At 52.7% G+C, this 22,201-nt stretch overlaps 2 protein-coding genes and 1 long non-coding RNA gene across 8 annotated transcripts; 2 read left to right on the top strand and 1 right to left on the bottom strand.

The window, feature by feature from the left end:
• The first annotated feature begins 1,220 nt into the window (after positions 1 to 1,220).
• Positions 1,221 to 14,382, top strand: LOC141409108 (uncharacterized). Its single transcript, XR_012427698.1, has 2 exons — positions 1,221 to 2,781; positions 13,300 to 14,382. It is a non-coding gene; the product is annotated as an uncharacterized lncRNA (long non-coding RNA).
• On the bottom strand, positions 1,932 to 17,290 carry GEMIN7 (gem nuclear organelle associated protein 7). Of its 6 annotated transcripts, none has more exons than XM_065535642.1 (3): positions 17,095 to 17,290; positions 5,368 to 5,465; positions 1,932 to 2,743 (listed from the first exon to the last, which is right to left on the bottom strand). In XM_065535642.1, exon 3 carries the CDS (start codon positions 2,733 to 2,735, stop codon positions 2,340 to 2,342), a length of 396 nt encoding a protein of 131 aa, XP_065391714.1. In that variant the 5' UTR covers positions 2,736 to 2,743; positions 5,368 to 5,465; positions 17,095 to 17,290; the 3' UTR covers positions 1,932 to 2,339. The 6 variants fall into 6 exon arrangements, with proteins under 6 accessions (XP_065391714.1, XP_065391712.1, XP_065391713.1 ...); XM_065535640.2 differs by lacking the exon at positions 17,095 to 17,290 and adding an exon at positions 13,371 to 13,754; XM_065535641.2 differs by lacking the exon at positions 17,095 to 17,290 and adding an exon at positions 13,702 to 13,754.
• On the top strand, positions 16,451 to 22,017 carry ZNF296 (zinc finger protein 296). The gene is made up of 3 exons (XM_005589558.5): positions 16,451 to 16,841; positions 17,055 to 17,204; positions 20,940 to 22,017. The coding sequence occupies exons 1-3, from the start codon at positions 16,544 to 16,546 to the stop codon at positions 21,917 to 21,919; spliced, it is 1,428 nt and encodes a 475-aa protein (XP_005589615.2). The 5' UTR covers positions 16,451 to 16,543; the 3' UTR covers positions 21,920 to 22,017.
• Positions 22,018 to 22,201: the final 184 nt, after the last annotated feature.

Below are 22,201 nucleotides of genomic sequence, written 5' to 3'. Positions count from 1 at the left end.
CCCGCACATTCGTCTAGAGCCCAGGGAAATGGAGTGCTTAGAAATGAAAACACCTGGCGGGGCGCGGCGGCTCACGCCTATAATCCCAGCACTTTGGGAGGCTGAGGCAGGAAGATCGCGTGAGTCCGGAGTTCGAGACTAGCCTGGGCAACATAGCAAGGCCCCGTCTCTACAAAAAATTTAAAAATTAGCAGGGTCTGGTTAAGGGAGACTGTAGTTCCAGCTACTTGGGAGGTGGGAAGATCACTTGAGCCCGGCAGGTTGACGCTGCACTGATCGCGCCCCTGCACTACGACCTGGTAGACATAGCGAGACCCTGTCTCAACGAAAGGAAAGAAATGGGCCGGGCGCGGGGGCTCACGCCTGCAATCCCAGCACTTCGGGAGGCCAAGGCGGGCGGAACACGAGGTCAGAAGATCGAGACCATCCTGGCTAACACGGTGAAACCCCGTCTCCACTAAAATTACAAAAAATTAGCCAGGCGTGGTGGCGGTCGCCTGTAGTCCCAGCTACTCGGGAGGCTGAGGCAGGAGAATGGCGTGAACCCGGGAGACGACGGAGCTTGCAGTGAGCCGAGATTGTGCCACTGCACTCCGGTCTGGGCGACAGAGCAAGACGCTGTCTCAAAAAAAAAAAAAAAAAGGAAAGAATGAAAACACTGAGGTTAGACCAACTGATGAAGAGTGGTAACGGCATAAAGAAGTCGAAAAGAAAGGCGGATAGGAGCTGCATTCAATATATGAGTACAGCTGATGGATGCTGACAGAGAGGGTTCCTCTGGAGACGAAGCCTCGGCCTCTTCGGTAGTCTCCAGTCTTCCATTTGCTCGCTGCAGTTACATCAACAGCTCTCTGTATAGGGGTAGTTGCATAAAATACAACTTAAATCACAATACTAAAATAAATATGAGCCCATGAGCAATGCTAAAATAAATACGAGCCCATGAACGGTATCATAGGCCTGATTTTAAAAAACAAAACCTAGGAGAAGATAGAAATTCCAAAGGCGAGAGACGAATCTGCCAACCCAAATCCTGGGTGACAAGGCTGGTGGGTCACCGAGGCAAGAACAAACCAGCGCGAGCTCAAGCCACACCCCTAGGCTCAGACCCAACGCTTGACATTCGCCGCCGCACTTTCGCCACGCTTTCCCAAGCGCACCCGGCAAACTGAAGGAGGCGGGGCTGAAACCATAAAAGGGGACTGCGCGGAGCGAGCCGCGTCGTCGCCAAGGCAACTCGAGAGCTAGGCGTAGCGAACCGACTGAAGGCAGCTGAGGTTGCTCCTGGCGCGGTTCATCATCGGCCGCCGCACTTTCGCGACTGAGACAAAACGACGCTCACCTTTACTTAGTGGAAGGCTTCGCTTACATCCTGAATTTAAGGGAACTACAGAAGGGGACAGAAACTGCTTTCTTTTTAAACAATGCCCTGAAAGGTTACTAGTGACAGGGGGCTGGCTTAGTGAAGCGCGTGATGTGAACGGCCAAGCTACAAGGCTGGAGAGAAAAGAGGAGGGGGATGAAGTTGCACCCTGATCGCGATTCCTCGGCCTTTTGTCAGGGGCGCCGCCACTCGGGATCCGACCATTCGCCTCCAACGAGGGGACAGCGAATCTGCTGTCGTGTGCAGTCCACAGCAACCACAGGTGGGGCAACAGGAGGAGCGCTTGGGCACGACCACGTGACCCAACACGAGCCACCGCCCGCCCCAAAATGAAATCAAATCCTAATCTCCCAATCCCGGCATTCCGGTCACTCCAGCATTTCCAGGAGACTTGCGGCCCTGCAGCCCCTACACCTTTATCTGGGCTCCTGTCCTACTTGGCCCAGCTCCACTGGATTCAGCCCTGGGATAACCACCCTACCAGCTCCTAAAGATTATTCCATCCCCGTGGGTATACTTAATTAAAGAAAGAAAAACAGGAGTCGAATTTTCCTGGGGTAACTGGTTCTTTAGCAGGAGAGGAGCACTGGGGATTATCTTCAGGGTGGCTGAACTTTGCAGCCTCTTTAATAACGCCCCCCTGTGCAGGTTGTCTCCTTTATCACCCCACCCCGATGCCCTGGTCTTCAAGAAATGGCAGCAGGCCCATCTTTCTGTAGGGTTCAGAGTTCTGTGAAGTAGAGCATTCCTTCCAGTGGGATCTTAGAATTCCTAGAGTTGCAGAATTTTACTGACTAGACCCAGGAGGTCTCAGGAGTCCAGACTTGCTTAAAGCTTGGCTGAAAATTCCAAGGGAGCTCATAACTCCGTGGGGCCCAGAGTTCCTGGCTTGGGAACATTGGGAGGCCTGGGATACAGTGGCTCAGCCTCAAGCAGAAAAGTGAACACAATGTCTCTATGGCTTGAAGGTGTATGAAATAATGTCACTACATCGGAGCAGCGCCTCTGCTTGCACACCTATGGGAGTCTGCAGCTGTGACACGTAGAAGTTGGCCACATCCAGGTCGGTGGCTCCGAAGTGGGCGGCCACACGCACACCCTCGTGCAACGTGAAGCTCACCTGACGACCCACCATGGCCAGCAGGCTGCGGAGGTAACGCTCCCGAAGGGCGGCTCGGGCCCGCTGCTCCTGGAATTCCAGGGATTCTTGAGCTATGGGACACTCCTGGATTTCAGGAACCTCTGGCCTCAGGGGGGCTCTGCGTCCATCAGGGGCAAAGCCACGGCTGAAGCCATCAGGGCCCCGGGGCAGCCGGAGCACAGGTACAGGAATGGTCACTGGAGTTTGCATTGTCTTGGCTGTTGAGTGAAGAAAAAGGGCAGGAAGTCATTACATGGTAAGCAAGGGGCTAATGGAGGAGGGAGGAGTGGAAGCAGAGGCTGGTCTACCTAGGCAGCTCCACTTCACCTGTCCCAAACCGATCCACCTCGCTAAAATCTGTGCCATCAATCCCCAGTGGCTTGGATCAGAAACAAAGTGTCACATGCACAAAAACATGAGCCCCATGAAGGTAAAGACCTTTGTCTGCTTTTTTTTTTTTTTTTGAGACGGAGTCTCGCTCTGTCACCCAGGCTGGAGTGCAGTGGCGCGATCTCGGCTCACTGCAAGCTCCGCCTCCCGGGTTCACGCCATTCTCCCGCCTCAGCCTCCGAGTAGCTGGGACTACAGGCGCCCGCCACCGCGCCCGGCTAGTTTTTTGTATTTTTAGTAGAGACAGGGTTTCACCATGTTAGCCAGGATGGTCTCGATCTCCTGACCTCGTGATCCACCCGCCTCGGCCTCCCAAAGTGCTGGGATTACAGGCTTGAGCCACCGCGCCCGGCCCTTTGTCTGCTTTTAAAACAGCTTTATCTCAACTTCCAGGCAATAAATATTTGCCAAAAGATGAACCCGGCCAGGCATGGTGTCTCATGCCTGTAATCCCAGCACTTTGGGAGGCCAAGGCAGGAGGATCACTTTGGAGCTGGGAGTTTGAGACCAGGCTGGGCAATATAGTGAAATCACATTTCTACAAAAAAAAAAAAAATTATTTTACATTAGTTGGGCTACTCAGGAGGCTGAGGGAGAAGGATTAGTTGAGCCCAGGACATGGAGACTGCAGTGAGCCGTAATCGTGCAACTGCACTCCAGCTTGGGTGACAGAGTGAGAAGCTGTCTCTTAAAAAAAAGAACAAACCCCACCTTTCTCTCACACACAACCCATCCAATCCATCAGGAAATTCTATATTCTAGATAGACTCCCACTCACACAGGAGCTAGCTTGAAAGGTTTCCAAGTGGCCAAATCTGGAATTATTTGAATACAATAATGATAGTGACAGATTATAACCCACTGGGTAAAACAGAAATCCATAATCCATCCTGATAATAAATAAATGAATAAGGAAGAGAAGAAAAATATAATCCTTACTGTAGACTGGCAAGTAAATAAATATAAAAGGAATAGATGTAAAAATGTGTGGATAGGGCCGGGTGCAGTGGCTCACACCTGTAATCCCAGAACTTTGGGAGGCCAAGGTGGGCGAATCACTTGAGGTCAGGAATTCCAGACCAGCCTGGCCAACATGCTGGTAGAGGCGAAACGCCGCCTCTACCAAAAATACAAAAATTAGCTGGGTGTGGTGGCGTGTGCCTGTAGTCCCAGCTACTTGGGAGGTTAAGGCAGGAGAATCATTTGAACCCAAAAGGCAGAGGCTGCAGTGGGCGGAGATCGCACCACAGCACTCCAGCCTGGGTGACAGAGTGAGACTCTGTGTCAAAAAAAAAAAAAAAAAAAAAAAAAAACACGGATGGGAGTTAGATGAAGTATAAGGTAGCTACATAGTATTAACAGACTCATAAGATATTCATTCACTGTAAGGGGCAAACACAAATTTATAGTGGAGGAACCTGGTACGCACCCCCTTAACTTAGTGATCAAAGCCAACATCTCCAGGAATGGGACACTAAGAAGGACAGGGCACCACTTCTGTGTTATTCCTTTTTTTCTTCTTAAAGAGACAGGGTCTCACTATGTTGCCGAGGCTGTTCTCCAACTCCTGGCCTCAAGTGATCTTCCAGCCTCTGGGCCAAACAAGGACAACGGGGACAGGCATGGTGGCTCACACCTATAATCCCAGCACTTCGGGAGGCCGAGGTGAGAGGATTGCTTGCGTTCAGGAGTTCAGGACCAGCCTGGGCAAGGTGGTAAGACCTTGTCTCTACTAAAAATAAAAACTATTAGCCAGGCATGACAATGTACTCATGTAAGTCCCAGCTACTCAGAAGACTGAGGTAAGAGAATCACTGGAGCCCTGGAAGGTTGAAGCTGCAGTGAGCTATGATCGCGCCACTGCACTCCAGCCTGGGCAAGAGTGAGACTTTGTCTTAGAAAAAATAAAAACAGCCCAACTAACCTGGGCTTTTCAAAAATATTAAAGTCATGGCCAGGCACGGTGGCTCACGCCTGTAATCCCAGCACTTTGGGAGGCCAAGGCGGCTGGATCACGAGGTCAGGAGATCGAGACCATCTTGGCTAACAAGGTGAAACCCCGTCTCTACCAAAAATACAAAAAATTAGACGGGTGTGGTGGCGGGGCCTGTAATCCCAGCTACTCAGGAGGCTAAGGCAGGAGAATGGCGTGAACCCGGGAGGTGGAGCTTGCAGTGAGCCGAAATTGTACCACAGCACTCCAGCCTGGGCAACAAAGCAAGACTCTGTCTCAAAAAAATATATATATATATATTAAAGTCATAAAAGACAAAGGCTGAGAAAAAAAATGTATAAGGCTGGAAGGAGTGTCTCACACCTGTAATCCCAGCACTTTGGGAGGCAGAGGTGGGCAGATCACTTGAAGTCAAGAGTTCAAGACCAGCCTGGCCAACATGGCAAAACCCCATCTCTACTAAAACTACAAAAATTAGTCAAGCATGGTGGCAGGCACCTGTAATCCCAGCTATTCAGGAGGCTGAGGCAGGAGAATCGCTTGAACCTGGGAGGCGGATGTTGCAGTGAGCCCAGATGGCGCCATTGTACTCCAGCCTGGGTGACAGAGCAAGACTTTGTCTCAAAAAAAAAAAAAGAAACAAAGAAAGAAAAAAAAATATACACACACACACACATTTATTTATTCACAACCTAACACTTCTCACTTCTTCCAGTGCCAGCATTCTGCTGCCGTCACAGACGCTTCCTGCCTAGAGTACTGTAGTGAACTCCCCTCTGGGACCCTGGCTTCCACCTTCACCACCCCCAGTCTACAACCCACACCCTGTTTGTCAATGCCCGAGTCAGATCACATGTCTTCTCTGCTCAGAGCCCTCTTGTGGCTTCTGTCTTGCTCAGAGACAAAGTCAAAGTCCTCACCACAGCCCTGCTGACCCTGTGAGCTCTGGATCCTGCCAGCACCCTCGTGGTGTACCACGCTTGCTCTCCCCACCCCAGCCACACAGGCCTCCTCGCTGATTCTCAGGCACGATGCCTGGCAGTCCCTTCTTGGGCCCTTGCACTTTCGGTTCCCTGTATCTGCCTGCATCGCCTTTCCCTCCGTAAGCTTCAAGGTGGCCACCTTGCTTTTCCCACTGCTGGATCTCCAGCCCCCAGAAAACTGCCTGCCATAGAGACCAATGAGAATTCATGAATGGGCCGGTGGTTCACGCCTGTAATCCCAGCACTTTAGGGGCTGAGGCTAGAGGATCACTAGAGGTCAGGAGTTCGAGAGCAGCCTGGCCAACATAGTAAAACCCTGTCTCTACTAAAATACAAAAATTAGCCGGATGTGGTGGCGCATGCCTGTAATCCCAGCTACTTGGGGAGCCTGAGGCAGGAGAATCACTTGAACCTGGGAGGCAGAGGTTGCAGTGATCAGAGGTCGTGCCGCTGTACTCCAGCCTGGGCAACAGAGCAATACTCTGTCTCAAAAACAAACAAACATTGGCCAGGCGCGATGGCTCACGCCTGTAATCCCAGCACTTTGAGAGTCTAAAGCAGGTGGATCACAAGGTCAAGAGTTCGAGACCAGCCTGGTCAACATGGTGAAATCCCATCTCTACTAAGAATACGAAACTTAGCTAGGCATGGTGGCACATGCCTGTAATCCCACCTACTCAGGAGGCTGAGGCAGGAGAATTGCTTGAACCCGGGAGGCAGGGGTTGCAGTGAGCCGAGATCTCACCACTGCATTCCAACCTGGGTGACAGAGCAAGACTCCTCTCAAAACAAACAAACAAACAACAAATAAATGAAGAGTGGAGATCCCAGGCTGGTTTGGCTATGAGACCTCAGTAAGAGACAGCTTTCTCTTCCATTGTATGGAAAAATAGCCCCAATTGCTGCCTATGCTGTTACTAGGATTCAACAGGCTCCTGCCAGACAGGGCCTGGCACATACTAGGTTCTCCATAATAGTGAACTGCTCTTATTGTTAGTATTGCTGTGTGACCTGGGGTTAAACAGCTTGACTAATCTGTGCTCTGTTTCCCCATCTGTAAAACAGAGCTCTAACTCACAGGGCTGGCATGGGGACTCAATGACCTAACTAAACTATGATGTCTGGCACATGTCTGCGACATATGAAGCACTATGCTATGATGTCAAACACATATAGGGAAATGCCAGCCTTGTGGGTACAGACCTGAGAGAGGAGGACCTACGTTTTAGCAGCTGTACCACTCCCTGTGGCTCTCCTCCCCACTCCCTGTGGTGGTCCTCTCCTCTCTAAAGCCTAGTGAGGACTAACTGAGCTGAGTGACAAGCGTTGGGTACCCAGGACCCTGGGGCCAGGCACAGAAGGGAGGTGACTGAAATTGTCCTTTTTCTTTCTTTTTTGGAGACAGTCTCACTCTGTCGCCCAGGCTGGAGTGCAGTGGCGCCACCTTGGCTAACTGCAACCTCTGTCTCCCGGGTTCAAGAGATTCTTGTGCCTCAGTCTCCCGAGAAGCTGGGACTACAGACACACACTACCATGTCTAGCTACTTTTTGTATTTTTAGTAGAGACAGGGTTTCACCATGTTGGTCAGGCTGGTCTCCAACTCCTGACCTCAAGTGATCCGCCCACCTCAGCCTCCCAAAGTGGTGGGATTACAGGTGTGAGTCACTGTGCCTGGCCTAAATTGTCCTTTTTCTTATTAGGCTCTTCCTGTCTCTGCACATGAACTATGAGCTCCTTGCAAGACAGGACCCTGCAGATAGGCCAAGGATGTGAACCAGGGCTACTCAATCTGGACACTATTGACATTTGGGGCTAGATAATTATCTGCTGTGTTGTGGGGCCTGTCCAATGCATAGGTGTAGGGTTTAAGCAGCATCCTGGCCTCTGCCCCCTATTAATAGATACCAGTAGCATCCCCTCTTTAAGTTATGACAGCCAAAAATGTCACCACTGGTGAACAGTGAACTGGTGAATGTGAATTGCATCTCAATACAATGTTTTTTAAAAAACGTCTCCATGAATTGTCAGACGTCTCCTGATAGCCCCAGATGAAACACTGATGCAGACAAACAGGTCACAAAGAGGGAGGAAGGAATAAAGATGGCTATAGAAGACATGAACATAGGCTGGGCGCAGTGGTTCCCGCCCGTAAGCTCAGCACTTTGGGAGGCCAAGGTGGGTAGATCACCTGAGGTCAAGACTAGCCTGACCAACATGGAGAAACCCCAACTCTACTAAAAATATAAAATTAGCCTGGTGGTGCATGCCTGTAATCCCAGCTGCTTGGGAGGCTGAAGCAGGAGAATCACTTGAACTTGGGAAGCAGAGGTTGCGGTGAGCTGAGATTGCGCCATTGCACTCCAGCCTAGGCAACAAGAGTGAAATGCTGTCTCGAAAAATAAATAAATAAATAAAATTAGCTGGGCCGGGCATGGTGGTGGGCTCCTGTAATCCCGCCTACTCAGGAGGCTGAGGCAGGAGACTCGCTTGAACCCGGGAGGCAGAGGTTGCAGTGAGCTGAGATATTGCGCCACTGCACTCCAGTCTGAGCAACAACCGTGACCCCATCTCAAAAACAAACAAATGCCCCAAAAATAGCCAGGCATGGTGGCACATGCCTGTAATCCCAGTTACTCAGGAGGCTGAGGCATAAGAATCACTTGAACCTGCGAGCCAGAGGCTGCAGTCAAGGTCATGCCACTGCACTCCAGCCTGGACAGCAGAGCAAGACTCTGTCTCAAATAAATAAATAAACAAATAAATAAAAATTTTAATTAACTTTATTTTATAGAGATGAAGTCTCACTATATTGCCAAGGCTGGTCTCCAGTCTGGGCTCAAGCGATCCTCTTGCCTCGGCCTCCCAAAGTGCTGGGATTACAGGCCCTGAGCCACCACGCCCGGCCACTAAATTTTAATTTTAGAAAGGAAGAGGCAGCTGGGCACGAGGTGGCTCATGCCTGTAATTCCAGCACTTTGGGAGGCTAAGGCAGGTGGATCACTTCAGCCCAGGAGTTTGAGACCAGCCTGGGCAACATAGCAAAATCCCATCTCTAGAAAAAATAGAAAAATTAGCCGGGCAAAGGGTACGCTCCTGTAGTCCTAGCTACTCAGGAGGCTGAGATGGGAGGATCTAGTGCGCCCAAGGAGGTTGAGGCTGCAGTGAGATATGATTGCACCACTGTACTCCAGCCTGAGAAGAGTGAGACCCTGTCTCACAAAAAAAAAAAAAAAAAGAAAGGAAAGAAAATGTTAAAAAGAGCGCTCCCTGTGAGGTATCTAAACCTCATCACCCACTCTGCATAATTAGCTGCCATATCTTACTGATCTCACATGCCCACAGGTGGCCCAAATAGAATCTTCCTTGGCAAAATTCTTTTTGAGACAGAGTCTCACTCTATCACCGAGACTGGAGTGCAGTGGGGCGATCTTGGCTCACTGCAACCTCTACCTCCCGGGTTCAAGCGATTCTCCTGCCTCAGCCTTCTGAGTAGCTGGGGTTACAGGCACACGCCACCACGCCTGGCTAATTTTTGTATTTTAGTAGAGATGGGGCTTCACCATGTTGGCCAGGCTGGTCTCCATCTCCTGGTCTCAGGTGGCCCGCCCTGCCCACCCCGCTCGGCCTCCCAAAGTGCTGGGATTAGAAGTGTAAGCTGCCGCGCCCAGCCAGCAAAATTGTTTTTATTTTAACTTTATTTTATTTTTCTTCTTGGCAAAATATATAGCAGAGGTCTGTGAACCTTCTCTGTATTTTACTGTCACTGCTCAGCTCTGCCAAGTAGCACAATAGCACTCATAGAGAATATGGAAACAAATGAACATGGCTGTTCTCCAACAAAACCTTACTTACTGGGACTGAAATTTGAATTTTCTATCATTTTTATGCACCAAAGGAAAGTTTTCTAGCCAGGTGCGGTGGCTTACAACTATAATCCCAGCACTTTGGGAGGCTGAGGCTGGAAAACTGCTTTAGCACAGAAGTTCAAGACCAGCCTGGGCAATGGAGCAAAACCCCATCTCTACAAAAAAAAAAAAAAAATTAGCTGGGCATGGGTGGTGTGCGACTGGAGTCCCAGCTACTAAGGAGACAGAGGTGAGGGGATCGCTTGAGGCCAGTAGGTGGAGGCTGTAGTGAGCCGTAACTGTGCCACTGCACTCCAGCTTGACTGACAGAGTATGAGACCCTGTCTCAAAAAAAAAAAAAAAAAAAAATTTCACTCATCCACATTATCCAGCATTATCAGCACATCATGTGAGTGCCTGCTGTGTGCATGACCCACGTTGGGCAGTCTTGGAAACACATCTAAAAGACTGACAGAGCACAGTTCCGCCCTTGTGGGCTCATAGTCCAATAGGGGACACAGACCTGTCCTCAGACAGTGATGACCCAGAGTGAGCAGGGCTGGAATAAAGGAGTCCAGAGGAGACATCTGACCAGCCTGGGGGACATGGGGTAGTTTCAAGGGAGCCCAAGAAAGATCCCTAGGATGAGATTACATTTGAGCATAGACCTGAATGAAATTAGGAATAGAGCCATGTGGAGATTCCAATCAGAGCGAAAAGCAAAATGCAAAGATCATGGAAAGGGTGGCTTTGGGGCGTAGCAAGGAGGCCAGTGTGGAGGAGGTGGCGAAAGGAACAGAGAGAGCGCCTTGTGGGCTGTGATTTCAATTCGGGTCTCTACTCTGAGACTGAAGCTACTGGACAGTTCTGAGTGAAGGACGGACAGGATCTGGCTTAGGGTCCTCAGGATCCTCTGCCTGCTGCATGGACAATAAACAAGGAGACTGAAGGGAGACACTAGGAGTGCAATGAGGAGGTCACTGTAGGGGTCCAGGTGGAAGAAGGTGGTGTCTAGGATGGGCTGGGGACAGTGGGAATGGGGAGAAGTGGTCAGATTGGGCTATGTTTGAAAGGTCGAGGCTGGGCACAGTGGGTCACGCCTGTAATCCCAGCACTTTTGGAGGCTGAGGTGGGTGGATCACCTGAGGTCAGGATGAGACCAGCCTGGTCAACATGGTGAAACCTGCCTCTACTAAAAATACAAGTTAGCCGGGCATGGTGGCGCATTCCTGTAATCCCAGCTACTCGGGAGGCTGAGGCAGAAGAATCGCTTGAACCAGGGGGTGGAGGTTGAAGTGAGCGGAGATCGTGCCACTGCACTCCAGCCTGGGTGTCAGAGTGAGACTCTGTCTCCAAAAAAACAAAAACAAAAAAAAGGTCAAGAGCCCTCGCTGATGGACAGGATGAGGGATATATAATTTGAGGAAAGAGCAGCCAAAGGAGACTCCAAGGATTTTTTGTTTTGTTTTGTTTTTTCCCTGACAGGTAAGACCACATGAATAGAATTAAGGGATATTTGCATTTTCTAATTTTTCTTTTTTTTTTTTTTTTTTTTGAGACGGAGTCTCGCTCTGTCGCCCAGGCTGGAGCGCAGTGGCCGGATCTCAGCTCACTGCAAGCTCCACCTCCCAGGTTTACGCCATTCTCCTGCCTCAGCCTCCCAAGTAACTGGGACTACAGGCACCTGCCACCTCACCCGGCTAGTTTTTTGTATTTTTTAGTAGAGACGGGGTTTCACCGTGTTAGCCAGGATGGTCTCGATCTCCTGACTTCGTGATTCACCCGTCTCGGCCTCCCAAAGTGCTGGGATTACAGGCTTGAGCCACTGCGCCCGGCCTAATTTTTTTTTTTTTTTTTTTAAGAGTCTCGCTCTTGGTACCCAGGCTGGAGTGCAGTGGCATGATCTCGGCTCACTGCAACCTCCGCCTCCCAGGTTCAAGTAATTCTCCTGCCTCAGCCTCCCGAGTAACTAGGACTATAGGCACGCACCAGCACACCCGGCTAATTTTGTATTTTTAGTAGAGACAGGGTTTGGCCATGTTGGCCAGGCTAGTCTCGAACTCCTGATCCACCTGCTTCAGCCACCCAAAGTGCTGGGATTACAGGCATGAGCCACCGTGCCCGGCCTTGCATTTTCTAATTTTTTAAAAAGCACATTTACTTATTTATTTACTTTGAGGTGAGGTCTCACTACATTGCCCACACTAATCTCCAACTCCTGGACTCAAGATATCCTCCCACCTCAGCCTTCCAAGAAGCTGGGATTACAGTCCCACGCCACCACGCCCTGCTTGCATTTTTTAATTTCTCTGACCACTGTCACTCCAATTTAGTCAGGCCTCACTAGCCCCTAGGGTCTTTCCTGAGCCTAGGTTAACACTTGAGTTTCAAGAGAAACACCCTAGTCTCCAGAGTGAGTACTTACTAAATGAATTAGATGAGGATTACAGTGGCCAAAGAATTCTGTTAAATCCCTGGATAAAATGAAATTAAGGGAGGGTCAGTATGGGGCCTTGTATTCTCCATTAAGAAAAAAAACAAGGGAGATTTGGTCATATTGATGCAATCCCCATTTTCGTAAAGTGGCCAGTGAAGCTGGCAGGTCTTATCTTTCCTTGGGCTGGGTGCAGTGGTTCACACCTGTAATCCCAGCACTTTGGGAGGCTGGGGGTGGGGGGCGGATCACCTGAGGTTAGGAGTTTGAGACCAGCCTGACCAACATGGCAAAACCCTGTCTCTACTAAAAATACAAAAAAAATAGCTGGGTGTGGTGGCACATGCCTGTAATCCAAGCTACGCGGGAGGCTGAGGCAGGAGAATCACTTGAACCAGGGAGATGGAGGTTGCAGTGAGCGGAGACCGCCCCTCTGCACTCCAGCCTGGGCAACAGAGACTCTGTTTCAAAAAAAAAAAAAAATCATTTCCTTGGTGCGAGCTAGAGGGTGGAGGAAGAGGGAACAAACTCAGGCCCTCCCCTGTGCCCCATGCAGAAAGACAGACTGTGGAGCCAAGGTGTAACCTGATAAGAAACTGGTTAAAGAAAGGTCACACAGGGTGTGCCCAGGAGGGGAGAGGCAGGCATTATCCATTCTCCCTGGTGACCTGGCCCCAGAGGCTTTTATCCTTTCAGTCTCCAAGGCAAGGATTTCCGAAGGTTTCAGGGAAAAATGCCCAAGCCCATCCCCCACGACTTGCAAAACTAGTCTTTTACATTCAAGAGCCCAAAACTTAGGTCAATGGCAGGGGCAAGGGTTTCATAGACCTCTCTCCTGGTAGCCTTGGTGGTCCAGAGAAGAGATCAGCTCAGTGGACAAACATTTGGCCAACTCTTCACAATTGCCAGGGTGAGGAACCAGCTGAGTTGTCAACTGAGAAGCCACCAGACCTAATTAATTAACCAAGGTGCTGACGTGTCCACAGACACACACACATACACACACCATCGGCTGCTGAATCTTGATGCAAATTAGTTAAATGGGGCCACCCGAGAAGGTCAGAACCCCAAGCACAGAATCTCTCCCCTCCCCTTCTCCCCTGGGGTCGGTCAGTTTCCTTTGAATTCCGCCCTGACCACCCATTGCTCTCCTTTTCTTATACTAAGCAGGTCCTCCCGGCCCCCAGGCGTCCACTCCCCACACCGCCCTGGGCGTTCGGACTGGACGTTCTGCCCACCTCCTGGCTCAGACCGAGCGATTCCGCTCCAGGTAAAGCGGGATGACTGCCACCGATGCTGCTGTTATCGTGGCCATTTATTATTTTCCGGAGGAGGAGTTTTCCGCCTTCTCCCTTCTCCTCACCCCACCCGCGTGGGGCATTCCCGCAGCCGGCGATCGCCAAACAGTCCCTGATACTAGCGTCTGGGGACCAGAACGTCCCTCCAGCCGGCGCTGCAGGCGCGGTCCTGCCTCTTTCCGTTACTCCGGGCGTTGCACTGGGGTAGGCGTCCAGAGCTGGGGTCGGGGAGAGGGAACCTGCCGGCGACCCCCCACCACTCTGTACTCACCGAGGTCCGCGGCTACTGGCGCCCCCGCTTCCGCTGGCGTCCCAGCTGCAGAGGCCCGGGCAGGCCGCGAGCCGCGGAGCCTGGGTTCCGCCCGCGCCGCCGCTACTGCCCCACGTGGTCGCGGGCTGGCTCGCGGCTTTGCGGAGCACTTTGGTCCGATCTTCCTGCCTGCGAGTTGGGGGCGTCTGGGATGCCCATTTGCGGCAGGAAGAAACTGAGGCTCAGAGAGGGGAAGACTTCCTCCCTGTTGGGTTAAGGGCAGAGCTCGGTCTTTGCATCCCCATCCCCCTACACGCAGGCACTCCTACCCCTCGCTTCCAGTGGGAACCCCCGCTCCTCTACAGGAAACCTGGAGATCATGGTTTCAGATGCCGCATACGAAGAAAGTAGCTGGGCTGGATCAGAGGCGGTCATTTTGTCCTCCAGCTCTCCCTGCAGTATCATTTTACAAAGGGGGAAACTGAGGCCTTGAGTGGGAATATGAATCTCCCTATTCCAGGCCCAGTCAGAATTCACTTTCTCCATGCAGGGTCCTGTTTACGCAGGGATCCTGTGGGCGTTTGCTTTCCACTAGATCACCAAGGCCTAGTGCCAGGTACACAATTTAATGCTTTGCAAATATCTGTTGAAAGAATATCAGGCACATAGTAGGTACTCAATAAATATTTGTTGACTTAACTATGAACGAGTAGGGGCTGTATTTATGAACAAAACAGACTCCCATCCTGCCTTCTAGAACCCATGTTCTAGTGGGGGTAGAAGGGACAGAATAGGGTAAAACGAGCAAATATGTAAACAAGATCCTTCAGGGTTTGATCAAAGTGATGTATGAAGAATAAAATAGGCCGGGCACGGTGGTTCACGCCTGTAATCCCAGCACTTTGGGAGGCTGAGGCGGGTGGATCACCTGAGGTCAGGAGTTGGAGACCAGCCTGGCCAACATGGTGAAACCCTGTCTCTACTAAAAATACAAAAATTAGCCGGGCGCCTGTAATCCCAGCTACTCCGGAGGCTCAGGCAGGAGAATCGCTTGAACCCGGAGGTGGAGGTTGCAGTGAGCTGAGATCGTGCCATTGCACTCCAGCCTGGGCAACAAGAGTAAAACTCCATCTCAAAAAAAAAAAAAAAAAAAAAAAAAAAGTAAAATAAGGGCAATGGGATAGTGGGTGGCTGGGTTCCATGGAACTTAAAATTGGGTGGTCTGAGGCTGAGTGCAGTGTCTCACATCTGTAATCTCAGCACTTTGGGATGCTGAAGCAGGAGGATCGCTTCAAGCCATGAGTTTCAGACCAACCAGGGCAACAAAGCAAGTCCCTGTCTCTATTAAAAACAAAATTTTTTTGAAAATTTAAAAATTACTTTTTTTAAAAAAGGGTGATCAGAGGAGGCAGGATTGAAGAAACCACCTCAGATAACCCTCTAGTTCCAACCTGCCCTACCTCCTTTGACAGATGGAGAAGTGAGATCCAAGAGAGGACTGGGGACAGATGGAGGTCATGGAGTGTAATTTGCAAGGCCTTCAGCAGGGTGGGGCTACTTTAGATACTGTTGGTCAGGGCCCTCTGCTCTCAGGAGGACAATGGAGCCCCGACCTGAATAACAATGCAGAATTCCAAAAGATCAGCATCTGAAATCAGCATCTGGGCTGGGGACAGCTGGGGGAGAACAGATTCTGGCCCTGACCTCAGGGGGCTTGCATTGGGTGGGGGAGAGGACAGTCCACAAGCAGTTCTATACTGCCATGCGGTCGGTGCCAGGAAGGAAAGAATACTCATCAGGGATTGAGGGTGGGGCAGGGTGTTGATGCCACTTCAAACAGTGAGCAGAGAGAACTGCTTAGGGGAGGGAAGTTCAAGGAGGCGGAGTGGAGGCAGGTGAACTGCTTGGCTATTTGGTTTTAATGGCGACTTCTGGTCTAGGAACAGAGTTGATGTGTATGATTACAGTCCTCCTCTGCTCAAAACCCTCCCAAGGCTCCAGTCTCAGGAAAACCAAAAGACCTTAAAGCGATCAAAAGATTGCTTGGATCTGCCCCCATTTTTTCACTGAACTCAATTCCCAACCCGTATTGCCTCTCCCTTTCCTTGTAATTCCTCAATGCCCAGGTCCACTGGCTGGCTTCCTTCCCTCCAACCTCAGATCCACCGTGCCCTTTCCCAGCACAGGGGAGAAAATTGAATCCCTCAACCCCAGTAACCCTCTCCGCCTTTCCAGCTTTCTTTTGCTCCATGGCACTGGTCATCATCAAAGGCCATCTATATTTTACATAATTATGTTTATAGTGTCTTCCCCCACCGTCTAAACTCCGTGCAGGCAAACGTCTGTTTGTTCCCTCCTGTATTCCCAGTGCTTCAAACAGAGTCTGGCGCACAGGAGGCACTCAGTGAATGCTTGCAAAATGAATTTTTATTGTAATGCATTAAATGAAATAGCCCAGATTACTATTAAGCACCTAATAACAAACGTGACCGACTATTTTCTCCCTTGGGGGTGTGTGTGGGCATCCCGTGTCTCAGTTTCACCCGCCCTAAAATGGGATCAGGGATAGCTGTTTCAATGCCTTGTGGGAATTCGGTGTGATTAAATTTGGTCACTAAGCCAAGCGCAGGGGGCACTGCCTAGATTGAGTTAGGCCGCCGGCAGGGCCCCAGCTGCGCGGCTCGGTCCCCTCCCATCAGGCCCCGCCCTGGTAGGCGGAGCCACGGGCCCGGCCAGCACGTGTAAGAGTTCGCAGCGGGTCGCCGCAGTCACTCACCTGAGCGCGCACGGTCCGCGCGTCCTCCGCTCGTGCGTCCTCCGCCCGCCCGCCAGCCCGCTCGCCCGCTCGCCCGGCCCGCGACTCATGTCCCGCCGCAAGGCCGGCAGCGCGCCCCGCCGAGTAGAGCCCGCGCCCGCAGCCAACCCAGACGACGAGATGGAAATGCAGGACCTCGTCATCGAACTCAAGCCCGAGCCAGACGCGCGGTCCCAACAGGCCCCAAGACTGGGATCCTTCTCCCCGAAGGAGGTGTCCTCGGAGGGGCGGTTCGGCGGCGAACCCCACCACTCCTCTGGCCCCATGCCAGCCGGGGCCGCCCTTCTCGCCCTCGGCGCGCGGAACCCGTGGACTCTGTGGACACAGCTGACCCCGAACCTTCCCGGTGAGCGCCCCGGGCCCTGGGCCCAGCCTCCCTTACCTTTGACCCTCGGGTGGGACCCCTCCCTTTGGGCATGGGCCCCTCGCCCTGCCTTATCTTTTTCGCCCCGTCCTGCCCCCCAGGCTCCCTTCTGACCTTCGGTTTCCCCTCTCCTTCGGCACCCTCAGCCCCCATCCTGGCCCCACCCCACGCTCACCACCCGCTTCCTCCCTGCAGACCGCCAGCCCTGGACCGACAAACACCCAGATCTGTTGACCTGCGGCCGCTGCCTGCAGACGTTCCCGTTGGAGGCCATCACTGCCTTCATGGACCACAAGAAGCTGGGCTGTCAGCTCTTCAGAGGCCCCAGCCGCGGCCAGGGCTCAGGTGAGTAAAGCCGGGTGCAGTCCCCCTCTCAAGTTCAAGGGCTGGGCTTCCTGCTGGAGAGGGACTGGGCTGGACGGCAGGGCACTGAGCACTACTTCCCCTTTCTCGCTTCCCATCGGGTGCAGCCTAGGCGTGGCCAGGGCCTGCCCGTCCTGGGGCAGGGACTAGTGGTGGTGGTGGCAAGGGGGGTCAAGGGGGGTTGGGCAGGGAAAGAGGGCCGCCTACAGGGTGTGGCCAGCCCCAGAAGACTAGCCCGGGATTTTGCCCCCCACACACACACCCCAACCTGGTTTCACTTCTCCTTCCCCTTGGCCAGAAATAACTGGCCAGGTGGCTGGACCAGGGTGGCAGTAGGGGGGGACCTCTGGGGAGGGCAGTGGCCGGGGGGAGGGGGAGTGGAGGCCAGCTGGAATGGGGAGGTTGCCACCTCCTCCTGTCTGTCAATTCTGATTGAGGTGCTAGTACAGCTAACTGTTCCGAGCCAGGCAAGGGGCTTCTGGCTTCCCTCGGTGATGGAATCTCCCAGCACTGCACGGTGGGAATCCCCTGGTTTGAGCAAGCTCCCCGGTGCTGGACACCAGGGTTCCTCCTCTTGGGAGGGAATTAAAATCCTTCACGTGGCACTTGACCCTCGGTGAGCTTTTGGTCAGTGTTGGCTGCAGGGCTTAATCCAAACCTAATTTCCAGCCCCCACCCCTTGCCCTCCTGAGACTTTTGAGAAGGAATTATTTAGGGTTGGGCCAGGGAGGGTCTGGTGGTGGGAAAGAGGAGGGGCTTGTGACTGATTGAATCAGCTTTAGAGTTGGAGCATGGAGAGTGGCCTGGCGAGTGAGCGAGCGAGGGAGCGAGGGTCTGTGATAGAATTGCTGGAACAAAACACTGCAGGGCTTGGAGAATCGTGGGCACCTTGGTTTCACAGGCTCTGCAGTTTGAGCGCTTATGTGGACCTAAGCTCTCAACCGTTCCCCAAGCGAGGTCACAACCACTCTTGAAAGGGAGGGGATCTCTAGGGTCCCTGAATTCTAGCAACTGAGGCACATAGAGGACTATGTCTTGCCCAAGGTCACACAACTAGGGAGCAGAGAAGTCTGAATTTGAGTGCAGGCCAGGCCTGTGTTCTTGACCCGGGACTGGTTGTATCACAAAGGTTGTTTCATCCAAGACTCTAGAATTTGAAAAATGGAAAGGCTAGTTCAGTTAGGAAGTGTCCTCTGAGAGTACCCCGAAGGTCCAGATAAAAATCCAAGTTCAGGTTTGGGGGCTCTCAATTTGAGATCTATGTAGAGGGTGGGGAACCCAGGTCACTACCACCTGTTTACTATGTGGCCGCTAAGCTTTCTCTGTAGCTATCCCCATTATTATTATTATTATTTTGAGGCGGAGTCTTACTCTGTCACCCATGCTGGAGGCTGTGGCACAATCTCAGCTCACTGCAACCTCCGCCTCCCAGGTTCAAGTGATTCGGCCTCAGCCCTCCAGGTAGCTGGGACTACAGGCGTGCACCACCATGGCTGGCGAGTTTTTGTATTTTTGGTAGAGACAAGGTTTCACCATGTTGACCAGGCTTAGTGTGTCAAAATCCTGACCTCAGGTGATCCGCCTGTCTCGGCCTCCTGAAGTGCTGGAATTACAGGCATAAGCCACCACGCCCAGCTATCTCAATTACTTTAAAAATTATTTTTATTAAACCAAAATTCCTTTTTTTTTTTTTTTTGAGACAGAATCTCGCTTTTGTCACCCAGGCTGGAGTGCAGTGGTAGGATCTTGGCTCACTGCAACCTCTGCCTCTTGGGTTCAAGCGATTCTCCCGCCTTAACCTCCCAAGTGTCTGGGATTACAGGTGCCCGTCACCACGCCTGGCTATTTTGTATTTTTAGTAGAGACAGGGTTTCATCGTGTTGGCCAGGCTGATTTCAAACCCCTGACCTCTCAGCCTCCCAAAGTGCTGGGATTACAGATGTGAGCCACTGCGCCCGGCCTAAACAAAAAATCTTATTAAAAAACCTCTGTTCCCAGCCGGACATGGTGGCTCATGCCTGTAATCCCAGCACTTTGAGGGGCTGGGGTGAAAGGATTACTTCAGGCCGTAAGTTCAAGAATAGCCTGGGCAACGTGGCAGAGCCCCGTCTCTTTAAAAAATGCTAAATTAAAAATTTAAAGCAAATAAAAGCAAGCCTCTGTTCTGCCCTCTCCCCCTCCCCCAGCAGTCTGGATTGAAATCCCAGCTTTACCCCTTCCAAGCTGTGCCGCCCTGGGAAAATGCCTCTCTGTGCCTCAGTTTTCCTGTCTGGAAAATGGTGATCTTATTTTCCTGTCCTGAGGGAAAGCTGGGCTATGAGCCATGGCTCAGCCCCTAGCATGTAGGAAGCGCTCACTGAATTAACATAACTTTTTTTTGAGACGGAGTGTCACTCTGTCGCCTGGGCTGGAGTGCAGTGGCGCGATCTCAGCTCACTGCAAGCTCCGCCTCCTGGGTTCACGCCATTCTCCTGCCTCAGCCTCCCAAGTAGCTGGGACTACAGGCCTGGCTAATTTTTTGTACTTTTAGTAGAGACGGGGTTTCACCATGTTAGCCAGGATGGTCTTGATCTCCTGACCTCGTGATCCGCTTGCCTCGGCCTCCCAAAGTATTGGGATTACAGGCTTGAACCACCGCGCCCGGCCAACCTAACTTTTCAAAAGGTTTTCAAACACATGACCTAGTGCAGTGGCTCACGCCTGTAATCCCAGCACTTTGGGAGGCCAAGGTGGGAGGATCACTTGAGGCGGAGAGTTTGAGACCAGCCTGGCCAATATGGTGAAACCCCATCTCTACTAAAAATACAAAAATTAGCCAGGCGTGGTGGCGGGCACCTGTAATCCCAACTACTCGGGAGGCTGAGGCATGAGAATAGTTTGAGTCCGGGAGGTGGAGGTTGCAGTGAGCCGAGATTGCACTACTGCACCCTAGTCTGGGTGACAGAGTGAGACTGTCTTAAAAAAAATGGTTTTCCGGCCGGGCGCGGTGGCTCACGCCTGTAATCCCTGCACTTTGGGAGGCCGAGGCGGGCGGATCACGAGGTCAGTAGATCGAGACCATCCTGGCTAACACGGTGAAACCCCGTCTCTACTAAAATACAAAAAATTAGCCGGGCGCGGTGGCGGGCGCCTGTAGTCCCAGCTACTCCGGAGGCTGAGGCAGGAGAATGGCGCGAACCCGGGAGGCGGAGCTTGCAGTGAGCCGAGATGGTGCCACTGCACTCCAGCCTGGGCGACAGAGTGAAGACTCCGCCTCAAAAAAAAAAAAAAAAAATGGTTTTCCCATCCTGGCTAACACGTTGAAACCCTGTCTCTAATAAAAATACAAAAATTAGCCGGGCATGGTGGCGGGCACCTGTAATCCCAGCTACTCAGAAGGCCGAGGCGGGAGAATAGCGTGAACCCAGGAGGCAGAGCTTGCATTGAGCCATTGCACTCCAGTCCGGGTGACAGAGCGAGACTGTCTCCAAAAAAAAAAAAATGGTTTTCAAACACAAAGCCTCAGATACTCAGCACCCACTCCACAGATTTTTCATGTCCACTCCTCTGAGCATCAGCTTCCTGGTCCTTCCGGAGTGTGTGTGTCTTGTTACTGCCAAGTCCTTGGCTCCTGCAGGAGTGCCTGTCCCACAGAAGGTGTCCAGCTGGCAGCTGTGAACTGCAACCCCCATGACTCCTTCCTTTCCGCACTAACACTCTGCCTCTTTTTCTTACCAGAACGAGAGGAGCTAAAGGCCTTGAGCTGCCTGCGCTGTGGCAAACAGTTCACAGTGGCCTGGAAGCTGCTGCGTCACGCCCAGTGGGACCATGGACTGTCCATCTACCAGACAGAATCAGAGGCCCCAGAGGCCCCACTCCTGGGCCTGGCTGAGGTGGCTGCAGCCGTGTCGGCAGTGGTGGGACCAGCAGCTGAGGCCAAGAGCCCCCGTGCAAGTGGCAGCGGCCTCACCCGGCGGAGCCCCACCTGTCCCGTGTGCAAGAAGACCCTCAGCTCCTTCAGCAACCTCAAGGTGCACATGCGCTCGCACACAGGCGAGCGGCCCTATGCATGCGACCAGTGTCCCTATGCCTGCGCCCAAAGCAGCAAGCTCAACCGCCACAAGAAGACCCACCGGCAGGTGCCGCCCCAGAGTCCCATCATGGTCGACACCAGCCAGGAGCAGGCCTCTGCGGCCCCTCCGGAGCCGGCTGCCCATGCCGCTGCCCCTGCCAGCACCCTCCCATGCAGCGGTGGTGAGGGGGCTGGAGCCGCCGCCACAGCAGGTGTCCAAGAACCCGGGGCTCCTGGCAGTGGGGCTCAAGCCGGCCCTGGTGGAGACACTTGGGGAGCCATCACCGCAGAACAGAGAACTGACCCTGCAAACAGCCAGAAGGCATCACCCAAAAAGATGCCCAAGTCAGGGGGCAAGAGCCGTGGGCCCGGGGGCAGCTGCGAGTTCTGTGGGAAGCATTTTACCAACAGCAGCAACCTGACGGTGCATCGGCGCTCGCACACCGGGGAGCGCCCCTACACCTGTGAGCTCTGCAACTACGCCTGCGCCCAGAGCAGCAAGCTCAACCGCCACCGCCGCATGCACGGCATGACGCCTGGCAGCACCCGCTTCGAGTGCCCTCACTGCCATGTGCCCTTTGGCCTGCGAGCCACCCTGGACAAACACCTCCGGCAGAAGCACCCTGAGGCGGCCGGGGAGGCCTGAGCCCAGGAAAGGCCGCCACTGTGCCTGGCACCGCCACCAACACCTGTTGACCTCCTCGTTTTTGCCCCCTTTTCCAAGTAAATTTCCCCTTTTATTTACACCCGTTTGGACTCTGGCTTTCTTGGGGTGCTGAGGTGGGGCAGGAGGCTTCCCCTCCTTGGGGTGGACGGCTGGACAGACCGGTTTGGAGTGAGGGGGTGAGGGAACGGCCAGCCCCCAGTGCCTGCGGCGCCGCAGGATTGGCACAGAAAGCCGCGCTCCCAGTTCCTGGTGCGGGCGAGG

This window comes from Macaca fascicularis, chromosome 19 (genome assembly GCF_037993035.2).
Source record: "Macaca fascicularis isolate 582-1 chromosome 19, T2T-MFA8v1.1".
Taxonomy (NCBI): Eukaryota; Metazoa; Chordata; class Mammalia; order Primates; family Cercopithecidae; genus Macaca; species Macaca fascicularis.
This window is presented reverse-complemented; position numbering and strand designations above follow the sequence as displayed.